This window comes from Prunus mume, linkage group LG3 (genome assembly GCF_029339155.1).
Source record: "Prunus mume cultivar Tortuosa linkage group LG3, ASM2933915v1, whole genome shotgun sequence".
In the NCBI taxonomy this organism is placed as follows: domain Eukaryota; kingdom Viridiplantae; phylum Streptophyta; class Magnoliopsida; order Rosales; family Rosaceae; genus Prunus; species Prunus mume.
The window spans coordinates 1,266,779-1,283,343 of record NC_142700.1 but is presented as its reverse complement, the minus strand read 5'-3'; the positions used below and the strand labels follow the sequence as shown (position 1 = coordinate 1,283,343).

At 38.0% G+C, this 16,565-nt stretch overlaps 4 protein-coding genes and 1 non-coding gene across 6 annotated transcripts; 2 read left to right on the top strand and 3 right to left on the bottom strand.

The window, feature by feature from the left end:
• The first annotated feature begins 209 nt into the window (after positions 1 to 209).
• On the top strand, positions 210 to 4,708 carry LOC103324513 (chaperone protein ClpB1-like). Of its 2 annotated transcripts, none has more exons than XM_089048489.1 (9): positions 210 to 342; positions 844 to 996; positions 1,107 to 1,336; positions 1,440 to 1,727; positions 1,886 to 2,211; positions 2,310 to 2,646; positions 2,738 to 2,947; positions 3,670 to 4,005; positions 4,112 to 4,708. In XM_089048489.1, exons 2-9 carry the CDS (start codon positions 855 to 857, stop codon positions 4,169 to 4,171), a joined length of 1,929 nt encoding a protein of 642 aa, XP_088904615.1. In that variant the 5' UTR covers positions 210 to 342; positions 844 to 854; the 3' UTR covers positions 4,172 to 4,708. The 2 variants fall into 2 exon arrangements, with proteins under 2 accessions (XP_088904615.1, XP_088904616.1); XM_089048490.1 differs by lacking the exon at positions 210 to 342 and adding an exon at positions 349 to 519.
• Positions 4,709 to 4,912: 204 nt separating this feature from the next.
• PPR336 (pentatricopeptide repeat 336) lies at positions 4,913 to 6,372 on the bottom strand. The gene has a single exon (XM_008226582.3). It carries the CDS (start codon positions 6,304 to 6,306, stop codon positions 5,128 to 5,130), a length of 1,179 nt encoding a protein of 392 aa, XP_008224804.2. The 5' UTR covers positions 6,307 to 6,372; the 3' UTR covers positions 4,913 to 5,127.
• Positions 6,373 to 6,510: 138 nt separating this feature from the next.
• Positions 6,511 to 6,582, bottom strand: TRNAW-CCA (transfer RNA tryptophan (anticodon CCA)). Its single transcript has one exon. It is a non-coding gene; the product is annotated as a tRNA-Trp (tRNA).
• A 2,729-nt stretch (positions 6,583 to 9,311) lies between these two features.
• TOM1 (tobamovirus multiplication 1) lies at positions 9,312 to 13,793 on the top strand. The gene is made up of 11 exons (XM_008226583.2): positions 9,312 to 9,821; positions 10,186 to 10,276; positions 10,383 to 10,435; positions 10,695 to 10,787; positions 10,936 to 11,007; positions 11,561 to 11,633; positions 11,782 to 11,827; positions 11,959 to 12,022; positions 12,416 to 12,469; positions 13,107 to 13,184; positions 13,287 to 13,793. The coding sequence occupies exons 1-11, from the start codon at positions 9,666 to 9,668 to the stop codon at positions 13,377 to 13,379; spliced, it is 873 nt and encodes a 290-aa protein (XP_008224805.1). The 5' UTR covers positions 9,312 to 9,665; the 3' UTR covers positions 13,380 to 13,793.
• Positions 13,794 to 14,403: 610 nt separating this feature from the next.
• DER2.1 (DERLIN-2.1) lies at positions 14,404 to 16,549 on the bottom strand. The gene is made up of 6 exons (XM_008226584.3): positions 16,309 to 16,549; positions 15,718 to 15,817; positions 15,392 to 15,606; positions 15,208 to 15,291; positions 14,973 to 15,026; positions 14,404 to 14,781 (listed from the first exon to the last, which is right to left on the bottom strand). Exons 1-6 carry the CDS (start codon positions 16,405 to 16,407, stop codon positions 14,596 to 14,598), a joined length of 738 nt encoding a protein of 245 aa, XP_008224806.1. The 5' UTR covers positions 16,408 to 16,549; the 3' UTR covers positions 14,404 to 14,595.
• Positions 16,550 to 16,565: the final 16 nt, after the last annotated feature.

Sequence of the window (16,565 nt, the reverse complement as noted above, 5' to 3'; positions counted from 1 at the left end):
ATTAATCCCAATGACCAAAAATGTTTTTTCTCCCATTTTTTTTTAATACAAGATATAATTTTTGGAAAATGGTTCCAATAGTTCGTGCAACCTTTTTTGGGCCTACTTGGGGATCTCATAACCCCACAGAATAGTGAGCTTTAAGACCCAAGAACGAAACGACGACTTGGTGGGGATCGTCCAGCCGGTTCGGACGACCGGGTGAGGTCGGTTGGCATTTGGCAGTTAAAAACCTCACTCTCCCTCCTTTGCGCTCTCTTTACAAACTAGTAAGCAAAGCAAAGGGCTTTAAGCGATCTCGCGGACTCCTCTCTCTCTCTCTTCCCGATACTACCAAAACAGGTTAGGGTTTTAAGATTTTAACGTTGTATGTGAGAATTAGGGCTTTCTCTTTTCTTTGTCCCTCTCGTCTTTCTCGTTCATATGCCTTTCCCGTCAAAGGAGAAAACGCAAATTCAACGTCCGTGCGCATCATTTCTGTCGGTTTAAGCCGAAATTCCATTTCGTTGCCGAGAAAAGGTAGGAACTTCAAGTCTTATGTTGTTGCGGATAATGTCGGGTTTGGGTTTGTTTTCACAAGTCCAAAAGCTAGAGAATTTAATAAATATAAATGAATCGCGATAGTCTCAGAGCACTTCATAGAAGTCTAGTTCAATTTAAAGACTAGCTCTTTTCCCATTTTTCTTGCTCTGCTAGCTTCGGGAAGAGTTCTATTTCTAATAGGAAACGTGTGCAGTATTTATCTTTTTTTTTAATTAAATTAAATTAAATTGGGCGTGTTTCTTTTGTTGGCTTGTCCCCTACATTTTTTTTCTGACTTGAAAATTATCTTGAACTTGTAAGGTTTGACAAAGATGGATACAGAGGAATGGATGGGAGAGTGTATTAAGAAACTCCAATTTGAAGATCAGGAGAAGTTAGAGCTGACATATGGTGTCGAAATTGAAGCAGATGCCGTGTTTCTTGCTTGTCGCATCATCATGCAATACCCTGATGGTTAGTCAATTGGTACCACTACTCCTTTCACAATCATTAGTTTGGCAATGCCATATTATTTGACGTTTCGTTAATTAATTTGTCCCGGTTTCTCTTTTTTTTATTTTCAGTTTTTAAGTTTGATAGTAGAGGAGTTGGTGACACCCAGAAGGAAATTTTGCAAATTAAGGTGGTTGAGCTTTTAGAGGAAGCTTGTGTAAAAATGAGGGATAAATTTGAGTACTCTAGACAAGAAGAGGATGATCTAGATGTGTTTGAGTACCTGTTGCATCGAACACTTGTTGAGTTAAATGAAATCAAGAAAGAGAGAGATCCATCCATCCAAAAATGGAGTGATCGTGTAAGCTACTCTTATTAGTAATGGGCAACATTGGTCTTTTTCTGGTCTTTTCAGTTGCACTGCTTTTCAGAGAAATATGTAATGTGGGATTGGTGTTATTCAGGTGACAAGGGAACATGAAGAATTGAAGGGTACATGGAACCAGTTGGAGATGAAGTGGATGCAGTTACAAACTTCAAGGCAGAGATATGACATCAGAGCTCGAGAGGCTCTTTTGTTGGAAAGGATGCACGAAAGGTTGGTGTTCTATATAAATGAGGCAAGATTAAAGAAGGTGAACAATTTCTCTGGGATGTTGCAATGGATTGATGACCATGTGACTGAGCTTTTATATACAACTCGAAAAGATTTTAGGCATGAGCTAACCGTTAGCTCGCATGTTATTGCGAAGGTGGATATATCTTTTACTTACTCCTATGCTAGAATTTTTCTTCCTTTACTGACTATACTGCATGACACTCTGGGTGACTGGCTCTTTATTACCCATTAGAAATTCAAAAGTGGTGCATTTCCATGGTCTCAATAGTTTTTACGTTAACATTCATGTAGGCAGTGAGCCCCTTGATTGATGCTCCACCACCTTGGTTGCTTTCTGAATCACCACTGCTTCAGAACCTTGAACAAAGAATTGCTAAGAGGGTAATTGGACAGGAACACGTCCTACATGCAGTTACTGCTGCTCTGTCAAGGCAGAGGCCTCAGCGACGCCCTATTGGATCCTTCCTCTTCATGTGTGGCTCCGGTCATGGGAGGACAGAAATTGCCAAAGCTTTGGCAGAACTACTTTTTGGAGACAAAGACATGATAACAGAGTTCGATCTGGCAAAACACACAGGTCCAAATTCTCTCTCGCGCCTAATTGGTGTCCTCTCAAGGTAATTTGTTAATTGACTGGAGTATTCTTATATTTTTTTCAGGTTGAAATTTTTCATGAGCTTATTTGTGCATTATTTCTGGACTTTTGCTCCTGTAGTCACATGGGGCCAGGCATGAAGGGGGAGCTCTCAGAGGCTGTTAAGAAGAGGCCTCTAGGTGTCATTTTGTTTGACAATGTTGACAAAGCTCATGTGTCTGTTATTGACATTCTGGCTGAGATTATAGGTTCTGGTTATCTATTAGATGGTCAGGGGAACACTGTTGACTTCACTAAAACATTGGTAATCATGACAACAAATGTTGGATGTGATAAATTCTGGCCATGGCATTGCAAATGTGCAGACGAAGTTCAAAAGTTCCCTGTCAAAGAAGGGTTATATGATGATGCATGGGAAACAAAACACAATTACTGTTATCTTTCTCTTCTGAGGGAGGTAAGGTGTTGGAAGGTCGATGTATATTGAATTTTTAAAGGTAAACTTTTATCATATCACCCAAATGACCTTCACATCTTCTCTTTCGCAGACAAAACAGCATTTCAGACCTCAATTTCTTGAAAATGTGGATGATGTGATTGCATTTAGGTCTCTGTCCTTTCAGCAGTTGAAGGCGGTTGCTAGGCTCCAGCTAAGGGACATTGCCAGCTGCATGACACAGAAGGGCCTCATCATTTACCCATCTGAAGCTGCATTAGATATTATTGTGCAGAGGTCAACTTGGCTTGGAGATAGAATTGTATGTCTTTCATATTCGATGATCTTTCTTATTGGAACTATTAAAAGGAAGAGAAACAATAACTCTATTAGAAAAACAAACAAACAGCTGGCAAAACTAAATAAACAAGCTTCAGATGCATTGTGGAGAGGAGAAAGGAGCCATAGTCTATTTAGCATTTCTATAGACAGATCACCACGGTGCATGCTGCGAGACCTCATGTCTACCATTCCACACTACTCTCTCCACTTCACTGTCAATTTAGATTTTTCGTTACTCCTAACACTGCACAGACTAAAGCTGCTTCTTTTTGAAATTAGGAACAAATAATGATTTTCAAGATAATTACAATAAAACATTTATATGAGTTATACTCATGCAGATGCATATCTTATTGCATCTTATTGGATATTGAATCTTGTCAGTAGTGCACATTTTGTGTAGACTCTTACTCTTTTCTTTTATTGATCCATCTTACTTTCAGAAATGTTTATTCTGATGTATAGGGCACGTGTCCACATTTTCATATGTGCCATGAACATGCATCTTATGAACATTTTCAAATGTATAGAATGTTTGAGTTTCTCCTGCTTTTTAACAAATATAATTATCAAACAGCTCTTTTACAAATTTTGCGCAACATTGATCAAACACATGTTCATTGCACCAGACAATAAGCTTTCTTTCTGATTGTAATTGAGCTTGGGGTGTACAGCTTTAGATTATTTCTTTTATTTTAACAGAATGGTGGGGAGAAAATCAGGATGTGGCTTGAAGAGAACTTGGTCCCTGTGCTGTTCGAGAAGCTTGCAAAGAACGGGATAAATGATTTTTCTATTTTATATATTGAAGCCTCAGTGGAGACAAACCATTTGTCTTTCAGTTGGGCAAATTGCAGACATTCACTTGAAGAACAAGATGTTAATCAATTAGCATCTTTAAGGGAATTGAGATTGATGTACCGTAAAGAGAAAGAACGGGCAAAGAATGTCTACATTCTAAGAAAAATTCACAACAAATTAATCACTAGTGCTAATGCTGAATTGGGTCATGCTATTGCTGTTGTTCAAGAGCTAATGGTATGTAATTTTGTTTTCACTGGCATTCACTCTTTCTGAATATTTCTTAATTGACTAAGTTCAGCATGGGTGAATATATACTTACACTATTCATGACTGTTTTTAGGTGGCAGTGGCTGCCTTGAACGAGGATGAGCTTAGGCAGAACAAGAGGGCTAAAAAGTGAACTGAGGGTTGAGTTGCTAAAAGATTTGCCGGCGAGGCGAATCACAAAACTTTTGTTCTGAGTAAGCTAATCATATGAAGAAGCCCCAAACTATGATATTTGAAGCTTATTGGAATGCCATTAGCTAACTTACCTTTTTGGGTGTGGCATTGACTCTTTCAATCTCAACACGAGTCTTCGCTGCATCCCATTCCTCAGAGGGACTTAGCAAAGACAGGATGAGCTGAGAGGATTCTTGAGCTTTACTTCGCCAAGCTGACTGAAGTCCCAAGTAGATGTAAATTGTCATAGGCATCATACTAACCAAACAAAAAGTTTTTTTTTTTTCACCAACTGTTACAGCAAAGGATTTACTTGGAATTTCTTAACTTTGTTTTATGAGAACATAGGTTTTTAGTTACGCTGTAAAAGTCTCAGCAGAATTCATTTCAGGCGACGATGGAATGCATGTGTATAGGCAGCTGCTAAGCACTTTTGTTCCATCCGCCACTCATCATAATCTGATTCTGATCAAAGCCTTATGCTAAGTTGTTAGGATGTTAAGATGTCAGCTGCACAGAATTACTCGATATAAAGTGACCAAAGCAACTTCAGTAATTGAATTGTTGATATAAATTTCTAGAACTATGGTCATTCAAATGTATGATGGTTCCAACATTCTTTGTAGAAAAAATACTTCTTTTTTTTCTTTTTGTCTATCTTCCAAGACATTCAAGCATCTACATAAAAGCCAACCGGCACTACACAGAAATCTAAATTTATTTCTCCAGAATCCAGATGCAAATGTAAATAGGGCATCAACAAAATTTCCTAAACCAAAAACATTCAAACAGAGGTTTATGTTCTGAGAAAGAAAGAAAAAGCCCATTTCATACAAATGTTGCCCTCATTTCACTTCAACCTTCCTGGTCTAATCTAATTAACGAAAGCATATCAATAAACCATCTTTCGCGTAGTTACTGTGGCAAGCCTGCTTCAATTTCATTCCACTGATCTTGATTTACTGTGAATCTCTCCTTCATTTGCCCAACAAGCTCCCGAGCCTCTGATACCTTGGAAATGCTCACAAGCCCTTCCACAAGGGACTTCATCGTTGCAAAATTCGGAACCCAATTCTTCTCAATACTCTCTTTAGCAAACTGCAAAGCACTCTCAAACTTCCCACCTTTGCATAGAAAGTGAACAAGAGTATGATAGCAGTTAGAATCAGGCTGGAAGCCCCTGTTCACCATATTCTTAAACAGCTTCTTTGCTTCATCCAAATTGCTTTCCCTGCAAAACCCATGAATCAAATGGCAGTAAGTGACTGCATTTGCCTTCATACCCCTAGACAACATTCCATCTAACAATGCCTTGGCTTCCGCAGACCTCCTCAACTTGCACAAACTCTTGATCCTAATGTTATATGTATTAAGCCCAGGTTGAAACCTATGCTTCTCCATCAAATTCGTCACCTTCCCAACATCTTCAAACTTCATCTCAGTATAAAACCCTGTAAGCAAATGCCCAAAAGTATTCGCATCCGGCTTCACATTCTTCCTCTCCATCTCGGCCAACACCGAATAGGCCGAGCTCGTCGAACCAGACTCCGAAAACGCCTTGATCACATAATTGTAAGTATCCAAATTGGGCTCAATCCCATAAACTTTTGGGAACTCTAGAAAAACCCTGTTTACCTCCTTGTAATTCTTGGCAAAAATGCAAGCAAGCAACAGAGCGTTGAGCGTTTTCACGTTCCGAGGGATACCCATTTCATCGCACTGTTGGAAAGTGCGAACAGCGTCGTCGAACATATCGGCCTGGCCGTAGAGGACGATGGCGTGGGAAGCGAAACGCTGCGTTTTGAGGTCGGGGCGGGAGACGAACAGATCGTCGAGGAATTGGCGGATCAAGTCGTAGTGGTTATCGTCTCTGAGCTTGTTGATGGCGACGGAGAAGGTGACGCGGTCAAGGTGAGACTCGGGGGTTAGGGACGCGGTTTTGCAGATTTCGAGGATTTTGGTGGGGTCTTTCTCGGCCTTGAGGAGAGATAGGGCAGCTCTGGTCTTGTCCTTGGTGGAGACTGAGGCGGCGGTGGAGAGGTGGCGAGTGTGGTGGGTGAACGTAGCATGGCGGAGGCGAGATAATAGAGACATGGCTTTGAGAGAGAGAGATAGGGGCTGGCAGATGGCTAGGGTTTTACAGAGGGATTGGGAGGGGCTGAGAGAAGGAGAGTGAGTGAGACTTGAGGAGGAAATGATTTCGGGGATGATCTGCTGTGGGTAAGAAAAGTGTGAGATTGGTGAGCTCGTTGTGAAGTTGGAAAAATAAAAATAAAAATAAATTGGAGGTAAGGGTATTGAACCCGACGTGAATCGAACACGCAACCTTCTGATCTGGAGTCAGACGCGCTACCATTGCGCCACGGATCCCCTTTGGTTGTTGATGATATCTTATAGAATTTATCAAAAGGTGCATGTTTTTTTTTCCCGATTCTTAAGAAGGGATTTTGTGTGTCATCTGTCCTAATAAAAGAATCTAATCTAATCTGCTTTACTAATTTAATTTCATATTTTTTTTTTCAGTTAAGGTGCACTTAGATTAACGAATGAAGTCAATCACATAGTCACACGGGCTTGCATGCACCCGGTCTCTAATTTTTATATAAGAGTTTAATACCTTCAAGCTTTTTTCTTTTTCTTTTTCTTTTTATTTTTTAAAATATTGATTTGCAATATTTGATGAGCAAATAGACCATTTTTTTGATATTATATTATTTTTAAAATGACCATTTCGTTGGCACATGACTGACTGATGCCAAATCAGTGTTGGTAAATAGCATTATGTCGACATGTCCTTTTTCGGAAATCAATAATTTTACATTTTCCACTGATCTATTGATAACGGATTGCAAGAAAACGACGTCCACACCCCACCACATGCATGTACATGTGGGGAAACGACACAATAATTAAATCAAATCGCATTACTAACACTTAGTAGCTACCATGTTCAAGATCTAACATGTAATGCTGGCATGATTGATATGCAACTCTACCATTTATCATCTATCTACTTTATTTATTCCAAGTTTAAACTACAATTCAAAGGGTTGCTTTAAAATATAGTCAAAGTCGTCAAAGGCAATGGGAAACTTTAAATTTTTGCATATGTCTGCGCATGTACCCAATTAATTCATACAAAAGAAAGACACATATTCTTCCAACCTCATTTTACATTTTCTTTCTTTGTTTTTTTCTCTATTTTGGTATCTACTTATTTTATTTTATTTTTTCTTTACATAACAAAGTTAGCGACATAAATTACAAGAATTACCGATCTTAACTACTTAATCCACAAACCACTTGCGGTTACAACTTAAGTTTTAAAATAACAAGGTATGGTGGTATGGTGCCCCAAAAAAAAAAACAATGTTCTTGTTATTAATTAAGGGATTCTACCAATAGGGTATAGCTAAGTGAAAAATGGGACTTTACTTGCAGATTAGTGGCTTCACGTTCGACCCCCCCATAACACTTTAGTAGTGTGTGTATTGGGAAATCCCCTCCCATTGCAATTTATTTAGACAATCGATTGTATATTTTTGTTGTTGGAAAAGATGCTTTATTAAAAAATAATAAGCACCATAAGAGTGTATAAAAGATAGCACTGAAACAACCAATATTATCCAAAACCCAAGCATGAGAGATATGAACAAATGCATGATCTTAAAAGACTTGCGTTTGAACAACTCAAAGAAAAACAACAAGAAAATAGAAGAAAGAAAAAGAAGCTTGAACACCAATTTCAATCTGCACATAGAAAACCGCAATGCCACCAACCAACAGAAATCATCACCTTACATCAGAAAAACAGAGGAGGGCCAACATTTTGTTTACATGTACGCCCATATTGGTGAATAAAGTCCTCGCTTGCATGGAGAATTAGTGGTGTTGTACTTGATGAAATTGAATTGGCGCAACCCAACACCGCCAAACCGTCCATGCCACGTAATTCTGGCAAGAAACTTCTCGTCACCTTCATGTGAAAATAGAATTATTAGCTGACCAATCAATGGTGTATGGGACGGTAGATGAGGACCCCACCTCATCAGCGAATCTTCTATCTCATCTCCTCACCTGCATCACGTGATTATCTGTCTAACTACGCTGTAAAAACCTTCAAGTTTTTTGGTGCAGGCGTTTTCAAAATTTTAAATTCAAACCAACTAATTCACAAATTTAGGCGCCCTGGTTAAATTTCTTTGCCGCCAAAACTCCATGTTAAAGAAAAAACACAAACACACGCACATTCATTTTATAATGCACATCTATATAATTTTAGTTTCAAATTCAATATTTTTTTAATTATTTATTTAATTTTTATACAAGTAATGTCGAAGACAAGGAAATTCGAACATAAGACATAAAGTGTAAGATTAACCGTTCTTAACCACTTAAACTATAAGACATAAGACATAAAATTATGTATTTAAAAGTTACAATTTTTGTTACACAGAAAATTCATGATTCACAAGTCTGAATGTTTTATTTCTGTTATCATTTTCGATAACGTCTTCACATGGGCGGCTTTTTTTGTATACTTCTTTGTTTTGTTAAAAAAAGGGGAAATGGTAATTTGCGACAGGTTAAAAATTATAAAAAAGGTTAACTGTTTGGAACTAGAAGTATATGCTGTCTCTTCTTTCGGATTGATGGTGGAAGTAAATTTTCCTGAAAATTCAAAAATCAAAGCTCGAGTTTAAAATCTGTTTGAACATGTTTAATTACCATGTAATTAAATTTTTTGATATATATATATATATATATAAGTGATAGTCTAAATCACCTTAAATTAATCAAATTTATGAAACTGAGAATTTGAACTTGAGTGTAAGAAAACGGATTCAGTGTCTAGTCAACTGACACATGTGTTTGTAAAATCGTAAATAAGACTCGTTTCCCATAATTTAGAAAAAAAGGGGCTGTTTCATTTTTCAACGTCCCTGATTGGCCAATCGATCGGCATAAAATAATAAGCACAAATAAGAAAATAGAAAAAGAAAAAAAAAGAAAAGAAAAAGCGCGGAGAGAGACAGAGGGAGAGAGAGGATAAGAGCAGTTATAGTTTATTAAAGTAAGACGAGTACAAGTTTACAACCACCACCACTTGCGACTGTAAGAGAAAAGAAGAAAATGAATTGAATTGAATTATAGAGGCTGGAAGACGTGAGCGTAGAAGCTTAGGTGAGAGCGACCAAAGCATGGTCTGTGGTGTGTGTAAACAAAAGGCCTCCAAATCCCCGAAAAGCCCACCCAATCTCGATCTCTCTTGGACCGTCTGGTAGGGGTAGTTCTGGTAGAGCCCCCCTCCATCTTCCTCTCTCAGTCTCTCTGTGTGAGCTGTGTGCTTTTGCTTTGACGAGTTAGGCAGAGAGTTTCTCTGCTCCTTTCTCCGCTTCTCAACATTTTGACCTTTGCTGAGCTTCTCGGCCTCGGAGGAGTTCCCGCCCAATATGACGAGAATGCCATTCACATTCACCTCCGCGCCCATTGAGCTCGCCTCTTTCCTCTCCAATTGGTGGGACGAGATCAACGAGAACACCCAATGGCAGGACGGCATCTTCTACGCTCTCTGCGCTGCCTACGCCCTTGTCTCCTCCGTCGCTCTGGTCTGGTCTTTCTCTTTCCATCTCTCTCCAACGAACTACAGATATTCGTGTGCTTGTTAGCTTAGCTTCTTATTTGGTTAATCAGTAGCTAATTTTGTATGAATTTTGAGATCGGAATCTTCAATAAACTGGAATTTATACAATCACCCCGAAATTACATCAAACATTAGCATGGTTAGATGTAGTTTTATATCCATAGTTCAAATTTGAGATAAAATTAAGTGCCAACAACTGTCGCTGTTGATGTACAAAACTAGCTGGATTTAGTTCACAGGTTACTAAGTGCTACTTGTTTATCAAGAAAATTATGAACAGTGTTTATTATGAGTATCCTAAATTGATTGCTTGTGTTCGTGATGCACAGTTTCAACTAATAAGGATTGAATTGAGAGTGCCCGAATATGGTTGGACCACGCAGAAGGTTTTTCATCTTATGAACTTCATTGTTAATGGAGGTGATACTCAGTGCATTATTTCCATTCAGAGTCTCTCCTGTTATTCTGTCCTTTAATTCTCAGTTTGAAATTCTTTTGTCGTCATTGTTTGGTGTTGCTCTTGCAGTACGAGCAATTGTTTTCGGATTTCACCATCAAGTGTTTGCTTTGCACCCGAAGGTTAGTTTTGTAAAGCTTCACTTAGTTCAAATCTTAAACCTACCCCTGTTATCCTACTTGACACTTCTATTCACTTTTGAAACATATGATCATAAAATATCCGGAATTTTTTTACATCTTGTTAACTGTCCATTTTACTTTTTGGGGTTCTGAGGGACATTAAGGCTCTATTTGGTTTATTGGAAAGACAAGAACATAAAAAGAAAGCAATGAACCTTGGGGTTGTATACTAAAATCGGGCAGCTGCATCTTGAACCAGGTACTAATATTGGTCTTGTTGGATCTTCCTGGACTGCTGTTCTTCTCTACGTACACACTTCTTGTTCTCTTCTGGGCAGAGATATATCACCAGGTAACAGCATGTTTTCCTAATTCTATGCATGGTATTAGTGTTAGTGTTAGCCAGATTTTAATTAAACTGAGGTGTGCAACTTTTAAATGTAGTTGTTTCTTTTGATCAATGAAGACTTCTGACTTCATTTCTCACTATCAATGAACAGGCAAGAAGTTTACCAACAGATAAGCTCAGGGTTGTTTATATTTCAGTCAATGCTGCAATGTATTTTATACAGGTGTGCTCCATTTTTGTTTTCTTGGCATGCTTCATCATGAGGTTTCTCTATATCCCTTGCTGTTATCATAACATCTGTGTCTGGCTAGTATGTTTTTTTTTTCCGTTTATGTGTGCTACTTACATAAGCAGCCCGCTCACCTTCCAATCATTCTCGCTTTGCCAATCTCCTTGATCTCCTGTTGCTTTTAACCTTGTAATAATTTGCTTCATCCTGCATGTTCTTTCTCAAGAAGGTTGGGGAAAAAAGTTTTACAACTGTCAAAATATTAGGTTTTGCCCTCCTAGGTTGAATTTCCTACCCATTTTGTGGCTAGGTTACATAGAAGAGAAAAGACATCTTTCTTTGCCTATTTAATATACAACTGTAGTTTTTTTTAGCAACCAGGCATGGGACAGGCTTGTTGATGATTCAACTCCTTGCCACTAGGGCACATGTCAACTTAGCTGGACAGAGTGTGCTTTAGAGTTCTTAGCATAAACAGGAACAAGTCCCTTAAGGTGCTCTTCAGAAATTTTAATTTGCCTTATGATATATGTGTGTTTCTCTTCAGGTTTGCATCTGGATTTACCTCTGGATAGACGACAACAGTGTTGTGGAGTTCATTGGAAAGATATTCATTGCAGGTAAGGCCTGTTTCAAGTCATGAAATAGGTTTCACAGGGCTCCCATTATTGAGAATGATTGTTTTGTCATCTCATAGCCTTATGCATACTCGTCATTGCTTCTCTTGTTTAATGAGAATACTCATTATTTTGTTCTTTTTTGTCTCAGCTGTGTCATTTGTGGCCGCACTAGGATTTTTGATATACGGAGGAAGGTGAGTGTTCTGCATCGTATTTAAGCATATGGAGCTGTGCTCATTCTGTTAGCTTACTCCTGGTTGTCTCTGTTTGGGTGCCTGTGCATTTGCATTTGTAATGGGTGCATTATTATAAACAATGTGTTCAGGTTATTTTTCATGCTGAGACGCTTCCCCATTGAATCTAAAGGGAGAAGGAAGAAACTTCACGAGGTTTGTGCCTTGCCTATATATTTCGTCTATCAGATTAGAACGCGTGATTGCTAGATTTATGGCACATAATCTTCTTGGCTAGATTTATTCTGAATGAAAGCAAAGTCTATTCTTAGGATATCGTTTAGATATGTGCATGCAGCGGGCAGTGGATTAAACCTTAGTCAGTTAAAACACACATACAATGCACAGATGGGAGGGTTTTTTACTATCTTGAAATATGTTACCATCATAATTTCTTGCAACCAACTTTTTGTTTTTTTTTAAATCTTCCTTTAAGCATTGTGATTATTATGTAGATCAAGGTTCAAGGTTAAACTAGTGAGAGAAACTACGGCAAAAAAATCATTCTGTTAACTAGTGCTATTGACTAACAATTGGTTGTCATTGCAGGTTGGATCTGTTACAGCCATATGTTTCACCTGCTTTCTTATAAGATGTTTTGTGGTAAGCTTCAAACCATTCTATGCGGTAATAAATTCAAAGAAACCTTCTCTTGTATTCTTATAGAAGAATAGTTAACATTCCAGTCTACAAAGAGTTCTCTTTGTGCCTGTCTTGTGCTTCTTACTCCACAAAATAAGATGTACATTGCAGACGAAAAGAATACTCCAACACACTCACACAGAACACCCGTGGATGGGTTAATCCCTGGGGGAATATCTTCGTAATATTTGATTACACTGTGAGCTTTTACCCGGGAAATATCTACATTGTAGCCAAACAAAACGAAGTCTCGGTAGTTGCAAGATCCCAAATAGGAAGTACAGCTTTGGTATTTTCATCAAGTAGAATAGAAATCAAATGCAAACCACGAGAGCTAGAACATTTCTTTGTTAGCTTTTACGCTATACGACTCATCTGAGGCTATTAGGGTTGCATTAACATTTCTGATTCAAACTAGTATCAACTTTTGAACTTTGACCCAACAATTATTAACTTAAAGACTTCATATTTCTTTGTTCCACTGGTAAAAAATGATAGCCATGACTGCACTGCTTTCTTGATTTGCTTTATAAGGTGTTGCTTTTATCAGCATATATTGAATTTTCTGGGAGTTTCATTAACTCGATTCAAAATGCAGGTTGTCCTATCTGCTTTTGATACAGATGCATCACTTGATGTTTTGGATCATCCAATTTTGAATGTGATCTATTACATGGTAGTGTATGAAGCTTGTTTATTTGTACAGCTATTTCTTGTCCTATTCTTCGAACTCTTTCACTTTTTCCCCTTCAAAACTTAAAATATCTGTCCTCTGCAGCTGGTTGAGATCCTGCCTTCAGCGCTAGTCCTTTACATCTTGCGCAAATTGCCCCCGAAGAGAGTATCAGCTCAGTATCATCCTATCCGTTAGCCTGGTCTATCTATTCTTTGTGTTAATTTTGGCCCCCCTAGTAAAATTCTTTACGGATTGGGAGTTTGGTACTAATGAAATTGAGCGACAATAGGAAAGCCAGAAAAACAGACCAGATGCAGTATTCTGGTGTGGCTCATGATGCCGGCATTTTTTTAGATGTATGTATATTACACGGCTCACCGGAGCTAGCCAAGGGAAAATAGTTAAATTAATTCCATGGTTATTTTGACAGTTAGCGGTTTATTTGATCAGAATGTGACGAAAGGAAATGTTCATGTAATTTTATTGTTGTAGGTGTTGTTTCTGTTTGTTTTTAGAGTTTCACATCATGGTTTGTTGAAGCAGAAATAATGCTTCTCCTTGCCCTCAGTAGACAATTGATGTGATATAATATAAAGTACATTTTTTTAATGCCCAGTGCTTGATAATCAATCGATACGAGTGTGATTAAGGTACTCTTCCGTCCATTAACGGCTTGACCATGTCGCCAATACAACAATACTCGAGGCTTGCTGTGGCTTGCTTTTCCTTTTCCTTATTTTTCATAGATATCACGGCTACTACAGTTATCCTTTTGTTATGTTGTATTTTTCCCAAATAAGTGAAAATGTATCTGCTCTCTTGCACCTAAATTCGATCTCCCTTCCTGTACTGTACATTAGAGTAGTTTAGAGTAGTTTAGAATATCGTCTGATCTAAAAAAAAAACACACAGTGAAAGCACAAGATAATATGACTGATGCTATTTGGGAAATCTGATGGCGCTTTGTTTGATATTCTTCCACAACTAATTCTCATGTGGTAAGGAAGAGAGGAGACTAAGATACATTTCCCCACTTGAGGAACTTGTAATTGGCATCGGTGCATCTTATAGATAAGTAAAACAAGACATGGTCGCCAATGTAGAACATTGTGATACATTTTCTCAAGTGGAAATTGTGCATAAACTTTGATCAAAGTAATTGTGCACCTGAGGTGAACGTTAAATATCAAAATAACTAAAGTAACTAGATCATCACGACTACAGAGAAAAATAAACTCTGATTGCACATGAGCTTTGCGTTATAAAAAATTCACAAATAAATAATTAGTAATCTGTGTAGATGTCTATATATTACAGAGCCAAAAAGCCATTCTACATGCCAAAGCCTTGCCTAAATGCCAGATCAATATCCTGAAAGCTAAGCCCCCATCAACCTGGCTTTCCTGAAGGTCTAAATATCTTGGTGAAGTTCCTCAACAGGTGGAGGTGCAAATCTGACATTTTCTGGTCGTGCCACCACAACAGGATCATCTGCGAATAGTGCCTTGATAAAAGAAGGGGTTCTCAAGGGCCGGCGATCTGTCATTTGCGGGTAAACATCTACCAGAAAGTAATAGGCATGACCAGCAATCATTCCCTGATTCAAAACCAAACATGTAAAAAACTATTAGTACATGAAAAACCTTTAAGTATTGTTGTATAACTGGTGAGGCAGAATCATAAGCCATTTGTGCATGAATTAACACAACCTAATTTTGTAACTCTAAGGTGAGATGCAAAAATTTTATCTCAATATTTGTGCAAATTCTTATAGAAAAGATAACGCACCAAAAGATCCACCCAAGCGCTAGCCCCGACAATGACGGAGAACGTTAGAAGAACCTGGATGAAAAATGAAACAGACATTACAACATAATCGAGGAGTCAAGAATTATTTGCAAGAGGACTTGTCTAAGATTAAAATCAAAAGCCAAATAGTTTGTTAAAAACAGGAGGCCAAAATACTAATAATTCCGAAGAGGTAACGGATTAACAATATAAATCAAGCAGACATTTAACTGACCCACGGTAGGTAAGCTGCTGTGAAAGTGAAGAGGCCCAAGAAACTCATATGGATGAAAGGATTTTGCTTGCTCCACACATAGACCTGTAAAATAGGAATTCATGACAATGTTTAAAAAAACAATAATAACATACCGAGCTTTGGAAACAAATCCATCACAATCCAACAAAGATAAGTAACGAACCATCATGAATGTTAGAGAGTTGCTGAGGAATATAATCTTCGCAAATGACTCTGACAAATACGGTATCATCCCTCCAATCAGAACTATCCCAGTCAACACAGTGGCGCCAAATAAGAGCATGTAAAAGAAATCAGCAGTCCTTCCCCTGAAAGAGTTCTCTTCAAGAAGCTTGCAGTACCGAGCAAGAAAGAACATGTGGAACATAAAGTCCAAGTCTGTCAATGCCAAGATATAACCATGTTAGGAAACACAAACATTAACAATTAAATGACACAATGTAGCTCCCAAGAAATGGAAATCTTTTATAAATAAACACTAGGAATTACCCATTTTCCGGAAGTATAGGAAATTGGTGACGAGGCGCCAGAATTGATACTGCTTGACAACTAGTATAGGGTTCAAGTATAGATTATGAGGAGAGATTATCTGCAAAAGGTTTTAAAATTAGACATCAGTAATAGAGGAGAAAGAAATGCCTACAAGAACCGCCTAACCATTCTGAACTTCCATTAAATCCAATGGAGCATTAAAATTGCGATAGAGCATAAACTAAAATGAAATCTAGAAAGTATGGTTTCAAAATTTATGACACTTTTCAACAACACCAATGCATGCACTAATTAATTGAACCCAGATATCAGAATTTAAGTTCGATTGAATAAATCACTAATAGTAATAATAACAATTATAGACTTACATAAAGTAACAAATTTCCAGGTAATCATTCCTCAAATTATTTCCGAAACAAACAACATGCAGCTACCCAAGTAAAAATCAATAGTAGAAGAGACTAATTCCTAAAGTTCAGTCAAAACCCAAATTGAAATCGGACAAAATCAGAGAAACCCATTTGCACAAAACCAAATGGGTAATTACAGAACGAGAGAGATTTTCAATTTTCAAAGCGAGAGGCATACATCGAGGGAGCAACCGATATTGGTGACAACAGCGGCCGTGAGATAGGAGCGGGTGATGATAGGCATCTGCTTGTACCATTCCTCCACTGCTTGAGCCATGATTATATTATTTAATTACAGCTCGAACCAAAATCTCAACAATTTTCTTTCTTGGAGGTAAAATCAAGAGCTCAGGAGATGAATTGAAACCAGAGGGTTTGGAAGTTTTGCAGAGAGAGCTTCTGAGAGGGCCACGCAAAGCTGAAGAGACGAGACGA